Genomic DNA, 21068 nt, shown 5'->3' on the forward strand with positions numbered 1-21068 from the left:
TTGAGGAAAAAGTCATTTTCATAAAGATGCCAAGCTTGACGTTCACCTGCACTCAACTGAAATATCACTTTTAAGTTAATAGATTACAATTAAAGATCAAATTTCTATACGAACTAAATCTGCTCCAATGTCTTGCTTACACCAAAAATGTTAATGAATCAAATAGCAACACTAAGAAATTTCCCAAATAAATAAACTTGATATCTGTAAAATGAGATCAAAACTTTTTTGTACCAATTAAAAATAAAACAAGGTATATTTAAGATTCGAGTGATATCCTTAGGTATATTATTAATATTGAGAAAACATATCCAGTGTATACAATTAAAATAAAGTAAATCTCTATGACAAAGGAAATGTGTCCAAAATTGTCTAGTTTTATTGACTCCAAAATCATGGCTTACACACAGATAAAAAATAATAAAAAAATCACTCTTCCAACCAAACATATTTCAGATATTGACATTATAAAAACTTGAAAATAAATGTATACGATAATTAAAAAAAAATAGGCCAAGAAATATTTTACTTGGGCCTATGGTACACTTGTTTACTTACAGTAATTAACAAGAAAAAAATGTCTGGAGAATAAATAAACGCTCACATAGAATGATTCCAATCATCACAAGTCTGATAAAATGTAAAGATTTAAAAGAAATTTAAAACAATAACATAGATGAGGTAAGGACACGTGTTCATCAACAGCTGCAGTTCTTTTTAAAGTGCCATTTCATTTTTGTTTAAGTATCCAAGAAAACACAAATGCCCACATGTTGCAGTGTTTATCTTTGTAAATTATTCTCCACTAGGTCCCTCTGAGGTATGGATGGTGTCGCGCCCATGTAGCCCGGGAGACTGGCTCGGGCTACCTGACAGGCTGTTGTCCGTGTCGCTGCTGCCTTTACCAAGCCCCGGCTCCCCGCTCTCCTCCGACCCGTCCGCGTTGTGAGTCCTCGCGTGCTTGCTGAGATGGTCGGAGCGCATGAAGCGTTTGTGACAGATGGAGCACTCGAACCTCTTCTCCCCGGTGTGCGTGCGCAGGTGCCGCTGGAGCTCGTCGGAGCGCGTGAAGCGTTTTCCACAGAAGAGCCAGTTGCAGACAAACGGCCTCTCCCCGGTGTGCCAGCGCAGGTGAGCCTTCAGGTGGGATGTCTTGCCGTAAACCTTCCCGCAGCCAGGTATGTGGCAGCTGTGTAAGCCCCTCCGCCGCGGGCTCGTGCCGCCCTGGCCGAGGCTCTCAGCCTCCTGGCAGTTCGGACAGTCGCACGTGGCTCTCCCGGAGTAACGCCGTGATGAGGAGCGGGAAGATGCAGGAAGAGATACGACAGAATGTCCTGATAGTACAGGTGCCCCTGTGGTCGCAGGCTCTGTATACGTAGCCGGGACAGGTGGTCTGAAGCCGTCAAACAGGTGCTGTGTAGCAGGGTGTAGGTGCTGAGATGCGCCGGGGCTGAAAGCGCAGCTATAGTCAGAGCTGTAGCCACTCAGATGAGAGGGTATCCCGGCAGAGCTCTGTGGGTCCATCCAGCTAGTTCCCATGTCCCACCAAGCAGAAGACCCATTACTGATGTCCCCCACGGGCTTGAACCAAGACTCATAAGGGTGCGCGTGCATCCTCGGGTATATCCCACCTATGCCTTCCACTGTGGAGGAAAATTTGCTTAGAAACACAGACCGCTGCGAGTGCATGGGATCTGGGACGCTGTTGTCTGACGGTACTGCGGTTTGATACACGGTAAAGTCGTTTCCAAAAGGGGAGTTGGCGGCGGTCACTGAGAAAGCGCTGGAAGTCTCCGTCGGTCCGGTCCCGTTGCCCCTGACTCCAGGGGGAACCCCGAACGTACCGAGACAGGCTCCCAGGTTGCTGGTGGCCGGTGCGCTTCTTCTCCAAGGATGAAAGCCCTTTACAAGTGCCGGGGCTCCGTCGGAAAGAGCCGGGGAGCAGGAGGGACTGGGGTCACCGATTCTGCTGCAGGTGGCTGCCAGCATGGCGAGAGGGGTGCTGCCTAACCGTGGCTCCTCCTGCGGGGGAGACAAACATCATACACAAACATTAGGACTGTCATCACATGCAGAAGATAAATAATGTGTGCGTAATGACGCGCAAAATATCAGATATACCCTGAAATCTAGCTCGTTAGCATATCAAGGGACACATTAAAGTAAATTCAAGTATTGTAGATTCAAGGTGAGTAAGAAGCATGTCAGCTTCTGACCTCATTTGTTTTGACAATGCACGACCTTAAACCAATTTTTTTTTTGACAACACCAAAGCGGTAACATTTTCAGACTGAATCATAAACCGATGGAGGTTAACTATTAGATGTTGCCATATGTGAAAAACAGTTTCTAAAACTAAAAGTGCACAACTTCACTTTCATCTTACTTCTGCTACTTCTGCTGGGCGTTTATTTGCTTCTTTTTTTTTTTTTCCATCTCTGTGAGTTAAACCATGACAGCAAAACTGGCTGCCGTTCTATTGTCCATTTATTTTTACATTATCATGTGAATTATATCGATTATTACAGCGACACTGCAGAAGAAACAGTAGGCTATTCAAATGACTAAATTCCATCTGTTCCCCGGATCCCACAGACACGCGGAACACTTTAAACAAAGATAACCATAATAAGAGAGATTTAAGTAAATTCTTGGAAAAGAGGTAGTTATCAACTTACCCCTAGAAGTGTAGCGGCCATGGTCCGTGCTGGGATATGTCCTGTGTGTGTGCTCGCTGTGTCAAGAAGTGATGGGTCTGGGTTTCTTCTCTGACTTCTGTGTAGTTGTATCTTACTCGTGGCTTTGAGGTGCCGCTTAGAGCTCAGGGGCCAATCACAGAGCGGCTCGGCTTGTCTCCAAACATTTGCGCTCGAGGTCGTCGTAAATTTTAAAAGCGAGCTGTCGCGAGTGGGAGCCCTAGACTTCAACAAGTGGAAGGCAACAATGAGGTAAAAAAAAAAACCACCTACACAAATTCCGAGTCAGCTTCAGAGATACCAGAATAGGCGAGTCACTTGTCATACTTCTCATCAAGTCTGTAGACAAGCCTATTATAACCAGACACATTGTCAACATGCTTTCTGTTTCATATCCAGGCAGGAAGCACGTCAAGCTTAATTATTTAATATACCGTACGTACATTTGATAGCAAGCTTATTAGCAGTTAGAGAGGATTTGTTTATTTATCCCAGCTGTTATATCACTATAGGCCTACATTAATTTTCTAATTTAAATATCTGAAACACCTTATGGCCTGGAAAAAGATTCAGGTTAATAAAGACATCAATAACATTTAAATGATTGTGGAAATGTTATTTTACCAACAATAAGATGACTTAAAGAAAGAAAGTTGATTTCCAGGTATGGGGGGGGGCCCTGACAAACAAATACAGACAAATAAAGACTGAGTTTGTTCTAAAGACAATGTAGACTGGGGTTAAAGACATATAGGGAATTAAATGTTTACAGCACCCCTGATGTGTTAGACAGAAATGTTTGTTTCAGCTCTGCTGATGTGATGAAGCCGTGAAGAGGGAGAGGTTGATGAATGAGAGGCGGCCCCGTCCGTCCCATCCTTTCCCTGGGGCGTTTCCAGTCAGCCCTGGGGGAGGGAGGGGAGGACACTACCACTGCCTTCACAATTTCATTTCTTTCAACACAAAACAAATGTTGACTTTTAAATAAATCAAGTCTGTGTTTTTCCCAATTTTATAGATCAATTTGACGAGTATGTCAAAGCTCCGACTTCAAACTCCAGGAAAAACCTTTTTTTCACTTGAAGGTGAAAAGGTAATCCTTTCTGACTAAAAATTGACCAATAAGGTGACTCACACACACCCTGAAAAAAGGAGAGTAATCTTAATATATCAGCAAACCCAAGAGGGGGGCTTTCATTTGAATTTCAAATTTAATAAAATAGCCAGATTTAATCAATTTTCTTCATTTGGTTGGTATTAACTGCATTCCTGCCCTTTCTTCATCTCTCTTGTTCTACAACCAGCCTGAATGAAGTCAGCTGCACACACATATGGAAAAGTTAATCACATTCCTTATCCACTCAACACAGCTCCTCTCCTGCACAAACCCACCATTCATAACCAGTGATTGATAGTGCACTTGATGAATTTAGGGGATGCGATGCAAAGACAAACAATTGAATTCGCCACAGAGCTTACAGGCAGGACTGTAGGTTGTGTTTTAATTCAACTTTATTTTTACTGGACAAAAACAAGGCGTTTGTGTGATGTAGCTGCTAATATCTGAAAATAAGCCATTTTGGACCCTTCTACTCTTTTGGTTAAAAAAACAAAACATGATGGGTAGTGAAAGGAAATTATTTTTTGATCTGTAGGATTTCAAACACACTGCGAGTTACTATTACCTATTTTTTTTTTTTAATCCAATGAAATATATTAACTTCATTTAACTGACCCCTTGGTTTTTAAATAGTGACTAAATGAAGTAGAAGCTGCTGGATCAATCATGATGATGAAATAACTGTATTAGACTCCTTTGAAAGCAGCCAAACTCAAGATCCCAACTCTTTTTTTTAACATGTATATATTCCACTGAGCCCCTGAAGTCCCCAAAACGGAACATTTAAAATGTAAAGTTTTTTTTTCTTGTGCACACAAGATAATCATATTATGTGCACAAAATAATATCTTGTGAGCAAAATATAAGAATTTTCCTTTTTTCTACTTTCTACTTTAAGGGGCTTTGTAAAGTTTACAATTTTGAGTCGTAAATAATGTTACAGTACAATAACAGTACAGTATAGTAAAATACTATTCAGATGAGCCCTCTTATTTGTTTTGCATATTAGAGACAATAACCTCAAACCACTTCACCTCAGTGTGGAACACCACAGAATTTTGTATCTCAACATCATTTTAAGTAAACCTGTTGATTCAATGAATGCTTAAATATTTTTGAAAAATGAAACATTTAAGTACAACTAGAGGAACCACCAGATATCGTTCATTCACAACAGACAACAAACAAAGAGCTCAAAAATCATTGCAACTTCTTCGAATTACACTGTGTAGACGCCCAAGACGGAGAGAAATATCTGCATTAAAATGATGATTGTATCTGTCACACGCAGTTAGACACCAAACTTTTAATCCTTTTCACTCAACTTTCATGTTGCTCACTTTCTTTTAAAGGGGAAGTTGTGTCTCCTATTGTTATTAATCCATCTGTTTGAGTTAAAAAAATATTTAAATTCAGTACTTAAAAAAATCCTTTAAATGCCACATGAATACGTTATCTAGGATTATTTGGGTATAATTTTGGGATGTCGAGCCTAATCACAGGGTCCCACGCTACTGCCCCCTCCCTGGCAGCCTGAGGCCCGGCCGTGTGCACAGGTGGAGTTTACAGTAGGCCATCTTGCAAACCTCACAAGCCACCCAAACAGCTGTCCCTCTTTTAGATGCATTCTTTTCCCACACTGAAAGTGTGTGTCTGCATGTGTGTGTATGTGTGTGCTCTAAAGGCCCCAAATGAAACCCTGTCTGAGCCCCAACCTGTTCCTTTAGCGATGATAATGACCACATTATCACGCGCCATCGGACGTCAACAAAACAAGATTGTCGTGTGCTTTCCCCTCACTTTGTGGGCACTGAGTCAGAAAAAGCAGAGAGAAAAGAGTGAAATAAAGATCTGGCACTTCTCTAGGAGAGGGATGGGTGAGGTATTTTGTTTCTCCTTGGTGTTTTCCCCTACAACTCTTTTGTTTGTCAGAGTAATAGTCAGAGTGATCTGGAGGGCAGGGCGGCCATCTTGGTCAGCTGCCCTGCTGAGACAATTAGCAGGAGAATCAGAGAGTCAAAAGGCAAGCTGCTAAACATGACACAAAAATATTCATCACAAGCAGGGGGTTAGTCCGTTTGTGTAAAAAAAGAAGAAAAAAAAACGATTGGCTGCAGCTTCTGAAAAGTTCAGGGGTGAGTTGATGTCATTTATTTTGACGTTTACTCTTAACAGTTTGGAATTTCTTTTGTTGTCACTTGAAGATTAAGTGATTTAAGGATGCAGAGGGACACTGGGTATTAACTGAGCCATTGGGTTTGACTTAAAAATCTGTTGTAGACCTGAGTGGGGAAAGTTGTTGTTTGCTTGTTTTGTTTTAACAATGGATTTTATAAATTTTCTTTTTAGGGAGAATTCTCCAAACTTTGATTGAAACTTTTAATTTCTGTCCTGGAAAACCGTCCACCTCCTTATCGCCCATTAAAGCTAATATCAGTGCAGCTTTATAGAAGTGTTGTATTACGTTGACCTTGAAAGTTTTAAGGTTATAACAGAAGAACAAACACAGTATTTAAGTTTAGTAGTCAGCTTATGTTTAATCTTCTTTTAAAATAGTAGGTCGTATTTATCTGTTGAGATCACCATTTAATTTAAAATTCTGTGAAGAGTGATGTGCATTGATATCATGTTTATGATTTAGTAAGTCTATGATACTCCAGCTGAAGTATTATCATTTGGTGAAGTACAGCAGCTGTAGTTGATTTCAGTCATTCACAAGTTTCCACAATGAAAAGTATTAAAATATCGTCCAATTAAATAAGTAAACAATTCTGCTGGCCATATTCAAGCTTTTTACAAACTAAATACAGTTGTTTTTTAATGATCACACGTAGACATAGTTATAACCTACTTTTGTAAATATGTATTGAATATACAAAGGACAAAAGGAAAACATGTTTATGAGTCTACAAACCTGATGAACCCATGCGGGCCAAACGCTTTGTTTGTTTGAGTATGTAATGTCATTCAGCCCTCTTGTCTGCGGTGAAATTTCTCATTCGCTGTCAAGATGATTTCTCTTAGCACAGAGGTGTATGACTGACTGACTGACCTGAATTAGTCTTCGATAAGTTCAGCCCCTTAAACAAATCGAGAGAGGAAGAAGTCATCCAGGTGAGCCGTGTGCCAGGATGTGCCTGGAGCAGCTCCTCCTTGGCTTCCTGTAATTACAGCGAGGAGAGGGCACGTCCACAGTCTGTCTGCACGCAGGTGATGGACGACTGTGGCAGCAGAGTGGGGAAACGTGTTCAGGTTGCTACCATGAAAACTTTAACATAAGTGATTTACAAATTCCTCCTTTCAACTTGCAAAAAAGATTTAAAAAATACTAAAATTCTAATGCAAACACGTGAAGTCCTGTTTCTCTCCTTTGTCCTTCTCTATGAGTCTTTAAAGATATTGGGCCCTACTATCTTCAATCGAATCAGCATGTTTGTTAAAAATACATTTTTTTTAAATTAGTGGGGGAAGTGATCACATCCTTTATACAGGAATGCAAAATATTTTTGTACTTTTTTAACAAGTAAATTTCCTGCTTTGACAATGTTGCTTAAGAATGTAAGTATTGAACACAATGCTTCTCTTACCTTATTAAAGTAAATGTCCTCAAAGCATTTGACAGTTGTTGTTTTATATATTATATCAATAATTATTACTACCCATGCATAGATGAGGATTTTACTGTTAAAGTTTGTAAAGGTGCAGCTCAGCATAATCGCCTGATACTGATGCAATTAGCAGCTACTATTAAATCTTTCTGTTGCAAGAAGCTGCAATTATTAAATCTTTCTGATTTAAAAGAAACAATCAGTTGTGGTATTTATGGTTTTCTGTTAGTTATATAAAAGAAAACCAGATGTCATGTGTCTCTTAAAGTCACAGAGAGGCCTCAGGATTTAATTGGACTGTTTTATAATGGTTACACAAGATTGTGTAACGCAGTAACTCTCGTCTCCGAGCTTGTTTTGTCCCTGTACATGTGTGAATAATGTTTTTAACCAAAAATGTCATCCTGCTTTCTTTTATTATTAAAAATGTTCACTCTTGAGAATCTTTGCCCTGGAGAAATGTCAATAAACAAGGCTAAATCTTTAGTGTGTTGTCAATCACTTCATTTGACACCTACCCTGTGGCAACAGTTTCCAGCATTAATATATATATATATATATATATATATATGCTTTTGTAGCCCATAAAGAGGCATCAATATTCATTTCAGTCTGTTTCATAACCTTCCAAAAACTCCTCACAGGAGCTTTAAGGTACTGTAGTTGAGAATTTGCATCCTTTAATGCTGAAACAGTACAATCACAAACATCAATAAGTAGAAGGTAAAACAAAATACAAAAAAGGTAACGTCTCATGGATTCAATTGAGTTTTGGCATGCATACACATATTTTCAAGGCATGGGAGCTGTTTTGCCAACATCTTGAAAATTCTTCTGAAATTATCCTCATATGTCAGCACACACACACACACACACAGAGGGGTCAGAGAGGCCATCTCTCATTACTAAATCTATGCTCCACACTAAAGGAATCTTGGCCAATGTAATCAGGCTGCTAAAGTGCTTCATTCACAGTCATGTTAACTTCATCACATCTACAGACAGCTGCAGACACACTCTCTCTTGAAATGGACTCATGGGTGAGGAAAGGATAGAAGGCCTCTGCTGGGTATGTTTCAGGCACAAGTTTGGGACACACAGACACAGACACAGACACAGACACACAGACACACAGACACACAGACACACACACACACACACACACACACACACACACACACACACACACACACACACACACACACACACACACACACACACACACACACACACACACACACACACACACACAGAGTTAGGATAGGGTTAATGGATGCCTGGGGTTTTCTTAAGTCGTACATCACAGAGGTCATTTAACCTGCCAACACATCTGCTGTCTCTGCCCTCAGAAAGAGAGGAAGAGGTGGGGAGAGAAGACAGATTTATAAAGGCGAGGGGGAGAATTATGCAGGGGGAGAGAGAATGAGACTGTGATTAGTAACTGAAGTGGATGAAAGGCTGTGATTCTGCCTTTCCTTCACACACACACAAACACACACACACACACACACAAACACACTCACACATGCACAGGCTCGTGCTACAAATTGGTATCTTTTTAACAAGCGTCTTTGCAGAAGATGCTTGCGTTATGAGTTTCTCTGCTCCTCCACAAACTTTCGTCCTGTCTGTTAACTACTCACAATAAAGCAGCTGATTTATGCTGACCAGTCATTCAGCATGCCAACATATTAATGAGATGCATCTGAGGGAGGAGTGGTCATTGATTTCTTTCAAATGCTGTTGACATTTGTGAAGAGGATTCAGAGTACGTGTGTGATTGCAGATCAATAGCTTTTATCCACTTGTGCTGCATCCTGTTGACTTGCCATAGCTGCCTCAGTGTGTTATCTTGTTTTGTACTATACCTTAAGTTGTGAGGTAACCACTGAAATAATGTCTATTTTATTATATTATAGAGAATACCAATTGAAAAGTTCAGAATAAAGTTATGTATTTGATTAAATCGACTGTCAAAGATATTGTTGTTAAAGTGACATTTACACTTTATCTTTTTTTTTCTTGAAGATGTATTTCACACTATGGAAATTCAAAATTTCCGTCCAAATAAATTGCATTTTTTTCTGACAAACACTTCCTTCTTACTGTGTTTTTGTAAAGTCTTTTGGTCATTCGCGACCATTTTTAGATATAATACATACAAATTGATGAATTTTGGAAACCAGGATGTTTGTTCATGTTTGTTTATTTAAACTTCACTATCAGTGATAAATCCACAACAATCCCTCACTTAAACTCAGACAGTTAAATATTGAAAGGGCTCACACAAATCCTTCATTCTGTCCTCATGTATAGTATCCTACAGCATAATAAGGTAATAAATAAATCATATAATGTTTTCTTATTTTATTTCTGCTATTGTGACACTTTGATTTCCTGTGGAAGAAGACAAGTTTGGTCTTACTTTACCGTACCTTATTGTATGGTAGTGTACCGTATCAAATCAAGTCAAGTCGTGCCTATGTTGTGCCGCGCCGCATTGCATCATTTCTTTCTCGTCATTTACGACCTATTTCAGAAATATTACGTAAACGCGAACAACTTTTTCTGCAAACCTTTACATTCCTTTATTAGTAATATAAAGGTATTTGTCTTCCATTCCACACAGGAGCTGTTTCTTTAGTTTCTGTTTTACATCAGATAGAATAGGGAATACTCTTCACATTTTTATAAAGTGATATTATTGTTGGGTTGTTTTTGTTTTTTGGAGTAAACACAGCACAGACATTTTACGTTTATTTGCACTGACTTTACTTTGAGTAACAGGTTCATAGATTTATGCAGATTTTATGTTTAGGGTGACACATTACACAACTACAGCAACTTGCTAAAATATCCTGCTTTTTAAGGAATGTTACTGTTTGTTTTTGTACACATCAAACAAATGAGATATAGCCAGGCTAGCTCTTTCCCCCTGCATCTAGTCTTCATGCTAAGCTAAGCTAATCAGGGCTTGTTGAAGTTGTTTTATTTAATTGGTAAATTAGAGTTGTCTTTATTGTCTCATCTTACGCTTAACAAGAAAGCAACATAAGCGAATTTTCCAGAGTGTCAAACTGGTCTTTACAAATGAATGTTTATGGAGATCAGAGGTAGTTGTTGACAAACCTGAGAATATCTCAATTAACAACTTTTATATAAGCTACAGAAAGGCTGTAAAATTAGTCTCCCTTATGTGGCCTGCTATACTCCTGAGTGATTATTTCCTCTTCGCTCCTCTCTTCTTTAGGCCTACTGCATAGAACAGAGGCGCGAGTAGCAATTTCTTCTGGAACAGATCGTGACAAGTGCAGTGGTTAACGAGATAAATTGGAGCGGAAGTAGCAGTAAAAGTCTGTTATTATAGTCTGTTTGCCACAGCTGGCTCTGACACATTAATTCAGACAAATCAAATCCCCCCACATGCGCACATTGCCATTTCTGAATTACACACACTCCGATAGCGCCACAGTTCGCACACCAGGGAGGACTGGTGATGTGGAAGAGAAGATGAGGAGCAGGGGATGAAGATATAAAACCAGAAATGGTGGTTATTCCATACGTCAGACATGTTTTCGTTTTTATAATCTCTTTTAAATCCACTGAAAGATCTTTTTTTTTACTCAACTGAAGCTGGTGATGTTCCTCAGCATCAACCACTAAGGAGCACTGAGATAAACTGAACTACACACACACACACACACACACACACACACACACGCACACACACACACACACACACGCACACACACGCACACACACGCACACACACGCACACACACGCACACACGCGCACACACGCGCACACACACGCACACACACACGCACACACACGCACACACACGCACGCACACACACACGCACACACACACACTTGTTTTCACTCTTTCCTTGATTAAATCCTGCTCTGACCGTGATCTCTGTTCTTCTCCTCACCAATAACAATGTTCATCTCTCTTTCTGCTCCCCCCCCCCCCCCCCCCCCCCAACATCCACATAGACACATACACAACATGCAGACACACACGTCTCGGACAGGGAGATTAATTTACTTGTGTTCATTTTTCAAATTCTTGTCTTCTCTGTGTTTAATGTGTGCTTAAATGTGTGTGTGTCAGCTGATTGATGCATTGAAGCCCAGGAGCATAATCATACACTTCCAGACGTCATTTTTCACTTTCAGTCCTGATGGATGGACTCGATGCCGCTGATCACTACTGCCTCAGCGTGGGGGGTCTAGGTCATCTTTGAGGTGTGTATGTGTGTGTGTGTGTGTGTGTGTGTGTGTGTGTTTCTCGTTGGCCAGCAGTCCATCTGTCCATCTGAGTCAACTAATGATTGAGTGGTCTCTCCCATCCCCATCTGAATGCCTGTTGGTGGGGTTTCCTCTTCCTTATACCAGCCAACAATGTGTGTATTTAATTGTGTCTTTGTGTGTCTAAGTGTGATTTTAAATGGTAATCTCACTCTTTGTCGGCTCAGACAACACATCAGCCCAAAAAAAGGTCGACAAAAAAGTGAACCTCTGGAAGTCCTTGTGGCTGCTGTTTAAGCTCTTCAGTTGACAGTTTAACTCGGATTTATTTAAATAGAAATGTTATTTTCAATGAAGAGAATGTCAGTAATCTTACGTCTATGAGAGCATTTTGTTTGGAAAAATGCGTTTTTAATTTCACAACCTGAATCCTGTTTCATGAATACATGTCTGACGTTTGCGATAAAACAAAAGTCTTGAAAATTGGTTCACATTTCTGCTAGTTATGAATATTTGAAACGAGGATAGACCTCCCGCTGTGATGGACTTCCATGCATTAAGGAGGCGCAGTTGGCCCTCTCCAAGATGGCAGCCACATTGAAGTATTGCTCCAGTGAACAGCAGCGGCCGAGGGAGGATCTACGACGTGTCTATCTGTGCAAAGAAGCTAAACAAGACAGAGACACCAGAAACAGTATAACAGGACAGACAGGGTCACATGTTTGAATTAATCCCATAACAAACAACAGAGGTTATCCTAACCAAGTGTGAAAAATGTTTTTTTCTGCAAAATGTTTTGTATTTTGTGACATTTTTTTTGGCCTGCAAAATGTTTTATTGGTCTGTGAAATGTTCTATCATTTCATTAAATACACACACACACACACACACACACACACACACACACACACACACACACACACACACACACACACACACACACACACACACACACACACACACACACACACACACACACACACACACACACACACACACACACACACACACACACACAAACTATCACACTATTCATGCTATGCTCCTGGTTAATTTTTGCTCCTCCCACTCATTGCGCTTCTTCACCTCGCCACAATGCCTGCCATAAAATTGGGGGGGGGGGGGGGGGGGGGGGCTGATGGAGCAGAAGAAGGGGGGGGTGGGGTGTTAAGAAAAGCACTGAGAGATGGCTTGATGTTTAATTGACTGGAAGAAGCTGCTGGCTTTTTCATGCTAATTGCAGTGCAACAAATTGTTAATTTATTCCACAAAGAGATGCAAAACACCCCCCAGATTTAGCTGAAGACGTAGGTACACTTTCAAGGCCACTTTGAATTAAATGTATCATCTATGTATGGGCAAAGTTTCACAATCACATATTTATACTCATGCTCACACACACTTACAGACACACACTCAAGTCCTGCGTTACGTGGTCATTAGTCAGGGCAGGGTGGATGGAGGCGCGAAAAAGATTAGAGAAAAGCACACAGGTCAATACACATCCTCTACTCTCCTCTTGTCTCTCTCTTTCTCACACACACACATTTTTACACACTTTCTAGGACCAGGTTCAGGTGGTTTTGAAGCGGTTTCACGGTTGCTGTGTTATTGATGGTTCCCGTCAAACATGAAACGCTTCTTTTTCCCACCTAACCACACACACACATGCAGAGCCTCTGGGCTGTCATTCAGGACATACACAGACAGCCAGAAACAAGCGGTTGGCGTCAGCTCCACTGGGCCCGCAAGTCACGTCAGGTCCTGCTCTGAACTACACACACATTAACACATTTATCTTGGATCTTTACGGCGTGCTGCACCCTCCACTTAGCACTGCTGTAAAGGTCTTCCTGAACTCGTACAAGAGTAGCATCTTCAAAGAGGCCCACGCAAACACACAAACACCCACTGGAGAGCCCACAGTGGCTTGTGAGCAGACTTAATCATTTCACATTTAGCTTCAAAGAGACTGTTTTAAACACTCGCTTGCTCACTGTCTGAAAGCACAGCATGAGTCCTGTCCCCTTTAATAGTCTCTCTATTCGACTTAGATCTGTTTGTTGGAGTTCAGTTGCATTCGGACGGGGAAATCATAACTGTTACACAACTGAGATAATGGAGAGCACACTTCCCTTTCAGTGCATTTCTCAATCACTGCCTCTAGTACACAAGGGGAAGGTTTCAGTGGCCTTAACAATAAAAAAAAATATCTTGTTAATTAATCTGACAGGTGGAATTTCGTTGTGGCATTCCTGATGTGAATAATTTTCAAATGTTCAATATATTTGAATCTCATTTACAAACAACAAACCAATCATTATTCATTTTCCACTACATATATAATACATGATTGATGGGGTAACAGTTCAACACTGAGTTCAGTCTCAGTTCAAGGTTTTTGCTCCTATCTCTCCCTTAATGATGTCATATCTGTGGAGCATCTCATCTGCTGTCCGGAGGAGCTCTTTCTTTTGACCTTTGACCCTCTGGAAGGTGACCGCAGGTTGACTTTTCCCCTCTCCTGGTGCATGTGTTTTGTCTGAAATGTCACCTGAGTGTGTATGTGAGTGGAAAAGGAGAAGAAGCAGGGTGTCTCTGACCTGCTAAATGACCACACAGATTTAGAAAATGCTTAATGCACACCGCAGCAACACATGAATGCACATAATAAATACCTGCAGTTGTCGCCAGAGCACACATTCTGCACATTCTGGTCATTCAGACTCGGGCTTTGAAACTGCCTTCTGAATTGCGAGTCTTGTCATTACGCGGCTGGAAGAAAAAGTTGTAAACAGCAGCAAATGGTTTGTCAGTATTTGAAGATGTGTGAGGTGTGTTTTCATAAAGGCAAGCAAAAAGCACGGAGAAAAGACATTACCTGCTGGTAGGTGATATTTCTCAATCCCTCATAACTCTGCCTCTCTGCCTCTGTTCATAGATAAGTCGAGTTCCTCACAAGGTCTCTGCCTGTTGAAAAGGAAGTTCATTAGCTTGAGCTTCATCAGGCTGAATCAAAATGATGTGAAAACATGGCCATTATAGCCAGGCCATATAAAATGTACAGATGTAATAAGAAATAAAGAATTGCCTGTTTACTATATAACTTATTTTTTATTGCTATAAATCTAGACTTTAGGGATAGCAAGTGGTTGCTTAAAGAGTAATGTTTGTCTTTTGTGGATCCATGTCGTTATGCAGCAAAGGAAAAAAAACTAAGCTGATTAAATTGAAAGATTACAGCCAATTAAAAAACATGTCTACACTTTCACTCATTATTTATAATTTTTATTTAGAAGCTCCTGTAGGAGTTTTTAGCTGGATGTGAACTGACTGAGATTACAACGGATGCCTTTATTTTACCTACAAAAGCTTACGATAAATATTTCCTCAAGGTTATTTTAACTTCCTCTAACTGCTGACACAGGGTGGGTGTTGTCATTTCCACAGCTGTATCACGGTGAGGAACAGGACACACTGATATAAAAATATCGAAGGAGATTTTCATGAAACACAACTTACACTAGTACATGACAGGATCGGCTAAAAGATAGATGTACCTCTATGTCCAGAGGGGCGCCAAATTGTTGCAAACCTAAAGTTCTTCATATAAGGTTTAAAAAAAAGTTTGATGTCTTAACAAATGTTTCCCTTCATTAATTCACGAGTCCTTTAAATTCAGGGACAGGTTGAAACAGCTTTAGTTAACACGACACCATTTGTGAAAATTGACATTTCTAATTAAAACTATCATCCCCTGCAGAGAGGCCCTGATTCACTCATTACCTAACAATGGGACATCTAAGCTGAATACAATATACACATTTCACTGGACACACTGAAGGCACACATGACTTCAGACCGACCTTAGTGTTGGTCTGAAGGATACTGCACAGATTTTGATCTGCTGAACAGGATCTTGAGGGGATTTGAATCAAACAAGAATTGTTCGAACAGAAGTGAAAGGCATGATTATGACGGGGGAAAGATTTTTCTCCTTGGAGGTCTTCAAGAGTTTTATTTCATTTCTGAGTTCAGACCAACACACACACACACACACACACACACACACACACACACAAACATTAATTTTAAAGGGTTATTACTCCAGAAAATAAATCTTTGACAAATGTCATATTTGACAGATGTTTTGGTACTGATAGCATTTGTCAAATTTATATCCTGTTGACACACCCCTTTACAATCACTCACACGCACGCACGCACACACGCACACACGCACACACACACACACACACACACACACCTGCTGTTTGCCTCATCAGAGTCTTGTTTTCACACAGACAACCAGTCTGTTGAGTCACAAAAGAACACAGGTCAATTCAATACTTGTCCTTAATGTCTGAGTTGAATCATTTGGATGAACCAAAGGCCTCTTTTACTCTATACCCTCTGAAATGTGTGTCTTGTTACTCAGAGGTGATGGAAGGTTTTGCCTGTTTCAGTGGAAGTGTAGGCAGGCAGCTCATTCAGTAATTAAAAACATTTAGAAAGAGCATAAACGTTTTCACAAGTGTTACCTGAAAATAAAAAGTGCCTGTAGATGTAGAAGCAATAATGTCCAGTGTGCATATTGTGTTCACTGAGTAAACTGAGCTGTCTGTAGTGCTGTACAGCCAATGCCTGTACCAGGATGCATTGGCAAAGCAGCTGCAGCCTTTATTAAATACATCTGTATTTCTGTTTCGGCAGAAACAACGAAAAAGGTTTCCTCGTCTGTAACATCTTTTGCATTCACATTTTGAGAGAAAATGTTAGCTTTCTGTAGTGTTGTATACAATGTAATACAAGCAAAGGCAGAGACTAGATATTCAAGCTGAAAAAGTCATAGTCAAGCCCAGAAACGACACCAAATGGGGATGCTGGTGCAGTAAAGACAATAGTTTGCAACAACTATAGACATTTTACACTATAATTAAAGGTAGAGTCTGTAATGTTGAGCTTGTAAACACAACATTCAAATTAGGCCCCTCCTCCTGGGCTCATCACCACCAGAATCACACGCCCACTGCAAGACTTAGCATGTATGTTTACTGCTTGAACCTACACTGCATGCTACCTGAGAACATAACTCTTGTTGTACTGCAAAAGTTGATAATAAAGCAAGCTAGCACTAGCTAACCGCTAGTGTTTAGCACCTGTTGCTTGTCCAACAGAAAAAAGGCCAACGCCACGTCTGCCGGTGAAAGCCAACCCAAGGTTCTCCCTCTTTTCAAAACAAGCTTTATCCTTGAGGTGTTTCGCTTCGTTGATGATGTTTTTCTCTTCTTTGCTGCTACATCCAAATCTGCAATATTTGCGGGATTGAATGGCATCCAAACGCCCTCTCATTGGCTGGGAGAAAATAATACACTCCCCGACTAGAAACACCCTAACTTGATCAAAATACAGTCACAACCACGTGGGGATTGAGCGGCTATTACTTTTGTAAAAGTCTATATTTTATTTTTAAGGAAAAAGATCCTGACTTTATCTTTAACTAGGCAGATCGGCTAAACAATTCAACAGAATTTTTTTTTTTATAATTTATTTGAACACATTTTTTAAATTAGTACAGATTGAGCATTGTTTATTTTGAGTACTTTGAGTATTTACAGAATTTCACCCTTGGGCTATATCAAGTATTTCTTATTCTAATTTCTGGGTCAGCATAAAATCAACAAAATGTTCAAATATAAATCATCTCCTGCTGTTTCTCCTTTAGTTTTTTTTATTGTGTACATTTTTTGGATACTCAGACATTAGGCCTCTAGAAATCAGTAATCTGCTGCAGATTACTTCTGATATCTACTTGTTCATTGTGTTTGTTTATGTACTGAGACGACGGGTGAGAAAACAAGTTAATGAGGAGTGCATTGAGTTTAAAGTGTGCTCGCAAGTAAGAGAGGTGACTGAGGTCTGAAACCATCTGACAGAACTATAGCTCTTCAGCTGGCATGTCCAAACAAAAACAACTGGTGGCAAAACAAAAACAAAATCTTAAAACATTTAGAGAGGAGGACAAAGGAAACCCCCTTTGACAAAAGCTGTTTCTCATTGTTGGTAAGACGCACGTCCCGTCCGCACCCTGCACTGGCACCATGCCTACTAAGACACACCAGTTTTTTTCCACTAGATCTAGACACCAGGAAGCATCAATCATTCAGCTATAATTACAGTAAGATGCTGCCAACTTTCATGGAGCTTAATGCTACTCTAGTCCAGTGGATGTGTGTCCTTTTTCACCATATCCCACCAGGATGCATCAGGTTTAATTATTCTTTTTAACAAGACATTTGAAGAAATATTAAAAAGTAACATTCCTCTGTCAATCCAAATTGTATCTGTTAAAAAGTCCCAAATGGAAGTTATGATGATGAGCTATATAAAGGAGTGACATCATCAATCTCATTCATACTTACTGGCACTAAAGCGTGAGCACATAATGACTTTATATTGCATCTATCCCTCTATAATCACAGCTTGTAGCTTGTTACAGGAAAGTTATGTGAGACACGTCTGTTATCACCCGTCAACAAGTTCCCCAGGTCTGCACTCACACACACATACAAACAGACACGCATGCATACAGATGGTATGAACGACAGAGGCATCTGCCAAAACATTAACTCATGTTAGAAGTCATAAATCTCTCCGTCTTTACTGCCTAACCTTTAGGAGAGGGAGACATCCTGACGCCAGGGCCGCATGTGACAAATGCACACCTACGCATATGACTTTACGTGTGTGTATGTGCTAAATGTTTTGATATAGCACGCCTAAAAAAAAAAAAAGAAACAGAAAGAAACTGACTAGATGTACACTAACAATGAGGTGGACGAAACACTCACCATGATGTCTGAGGTGTAATAATGATGTCTGAACAATGACTCTAAAATCAAATCTTTGTAGTATGTTTTTAAGTTAATTCATTTAAATTCTGATCAATCATTGTCTAAATTGTAGAACATCAAAGATGCATATCAGGTCATTTTCATGTTCAGTTTGAAATATCTTTAAATCCAATTTTTGTACCCCCCTTCTTTATTTTTATTTTAGCTGATTCTGAGCCCTTTGCGCGTCAATGTGATGCTTTACTTTCAAAGTCAGATCCAAGGAATTTGCTCTCAGCTGGAGTTTGCATGGAAGAGATACAGACTGCCAACTGAGAGTGGATAGCTTTAAAGATAACAAGTAAACCTTAGTCCTAGCTTAAAAATCTAGTCATACATTTTTATCTGGTGAGCTCATGGACTGTAAATTAGTGTGCTTCAGACAGTTCAATTGCTAACATTTATGTCTTCATTTCCTCTCTTGACTTGGGCTGCACTTATGTTTTTGTATAACCTTCTTTCCCAAATCATGACATGACCTGAGCATTTGTTTCCACACTTCTTGTTTAATATGTGTCACTTGTAAAAAAAAAAAAAAAAAAAAAATTACAAAGCAAACAGAACGTACACTGATATAATGAAATATATGTATTTCTGATTTTTAGAAGAAGAAGCAAGGATGAAAACGTTATTGCAAAGCTATAGGCTTATAAAAATCCACACAGGCCATAAATGTCAGTAGGACTGTTAGTTAGAAATCTGAAGAGAGAGGCAGTTTAGTTCATCCTTTCCCAATTAAGAAGTAGCTTAAAGTTAAGTGATTATAATTTCAGAACTATGTCTTTCATGAGATGAAGAACTGTCAGTAGGCCTACTCAAAGCTCAAGTAATGTAGGCCTACTTGTGTAAAATCAACCTCAAATATGACGCATGTACATTGATGAAACAGTTTATACCAATAGTTAAAATTAGCTGAACCTGCTTCTTAAATATAGATGCAGAAGTAGCCTATGATAATCCAGAAACAGACAATACTGAATAAAGGGCAGTTTTTCATAGCCTATCTAAAAAATATTTTTACTTTAAATTTTTTTAGTTCCTTGTGTAATTATTTGGTATGTCAAATCAATTGTTACAGAGTATTTGTGCATTGCATAATCTTAACTTTTAATCAAATAGCCTATGGATCTTAATATTTCTATCACCACAGGTGTGAGTAGCCTGCAGTAGCCTACACTGTCTGTAGTATCTGAGAAGCCCAAGCTGCATGGTAAACGGCACCATCTAGTGGTAGCAGCTGGAAAACAATAGATTATAACAGCCACTTTTCACTACATAGAAAGAATAGCTTTTTATTGACCATTGTATTTCATCAGCTTTTTTCTTTTATGCCAAAAGTTAAGTTTGCAGAATCCCCCCCCCCACCCTGTATAATCCCTCAAGGTTAGGTGTGCTTTATTAAGGGTTCATGCTGTTGGAAGTATACAGTATACAGTATTATAGCACTATATATGAACAAATAAGCTTTCTGCATGTATATAGGCTTTATCTCAATAGCTTTCCCTCTAACACCACCTTTTCATCACAACCACCACACATGCTCACATACAGACAACAACCCTTCTTCAGAACAGACCCCGTTGCCTAGCAACATCCTGCTGAGTGGCCCAGGGGGCGGGAACAAGGCGCTTGGCTTCCGCAGTAATTACAGTGCGTGTGTGTATGTAGCCTATGTTTCTGGGCCACCCCAGGTGTGTGTGTTTATAGTTTGTTTATCTGTGAACATATGCTTAGAGCAAAAACTGGATCAGGACCACAAAGAAACAGATAAACCACTCTATCTTTTTAGGGCCTTCGGTGTGGAAAAGTTAGATTTTAAACTCAGTAATTCTTGATAAGAATTGTATGAGTGTCATAATATTTAGCCTATTCCCCCCCTTTGCTACAGGCATATCTTCAGTATGGCTGACCGCTAACGACGTTTTCTGCTTGGTGAACCAGTGCTGTAACTCCACTCGGCAACAATCCTAGCTCAGGAAGACTTTTGCTAAAGGGGAGGAGAAACCAGAGAGGAGAGAAACCACTGCCTGAGAACGTACAGGCCAACTAGCCTACTTCAGCATGTCACCCTGTCTGCCGGGTTGAACTTTGCACATAACTGCCCTTTGAGAATGTGGTTCAGGTGTGTGGGTGAGAGACATGACTTCTGTTTCAGACTGTCAGGCCTGTCACAAACTTCTGTGAGATTAATACTGAAAAATGACATAAGAAACTTGCATGTTCTCCTAATTAATTTATTAAACAGCACTGGCAAAGTTATTTTATTCACAAATAGTAGTTCAAGTAGAAGATAGATGATTCTAGCATATTAACATTAACTACAGACTAAAAGGCTGGATTACTTATATAGTTCTTATCTGAGTATTTAGGATTAAATACATTGATGTGTCATGGAGCAATAGAAGACTGCAACTCATTTTTAATTTAACTCTTAGATGACCTGTTCAATTATGTTTACATTTTTTAAAAATAATTTACATTGTAAAAGTTAGAATGA

The 21068-nt window shown here is 39.8% G+C and overlaps 1 protein-coding gene across 1 annotated transcript; it reads right to left on the bottom strand.

Moving 5' to 3' along the window:
- Positions 1–357: 357 nt before the first annotated feature.
- On the bottom strand, positions 358–3126 carry sp8a (sp8 transcription factor a). Its single transcript, XM_020631696.3, has 2 exons — positions 2679–3126; positions 358–2022 (listed from the first exon to the last, which is right to left on the bottom strand). The coding sequence occupies exons 1-2, from the start codon at positions 2697–2699 to the stop codon at positions 796–798; spliced, it is 1248 nt and encodes a 415-aa protein (XP_020487352.1). The 5' UTR covers positions 2700–3126; the 3' UTR covers positions 358–795.
- Positions 3127–21068: the final 17942 nt, after the last annotated feature.

This window comes from Labrus bergylta, chromosome 19, assembly GCF_963930695.1.
Source record: "Labrus bergylta chromosome 19, fLabBer1.1, whole genome shotgun sequence".
NCBI classification, from domain to species: domain Eukaryota; kingdom Metazoa; phylum Chordata; class Actinopteri; order Labriformes; family Labridae; genus Labrus; species Labrus bergylta.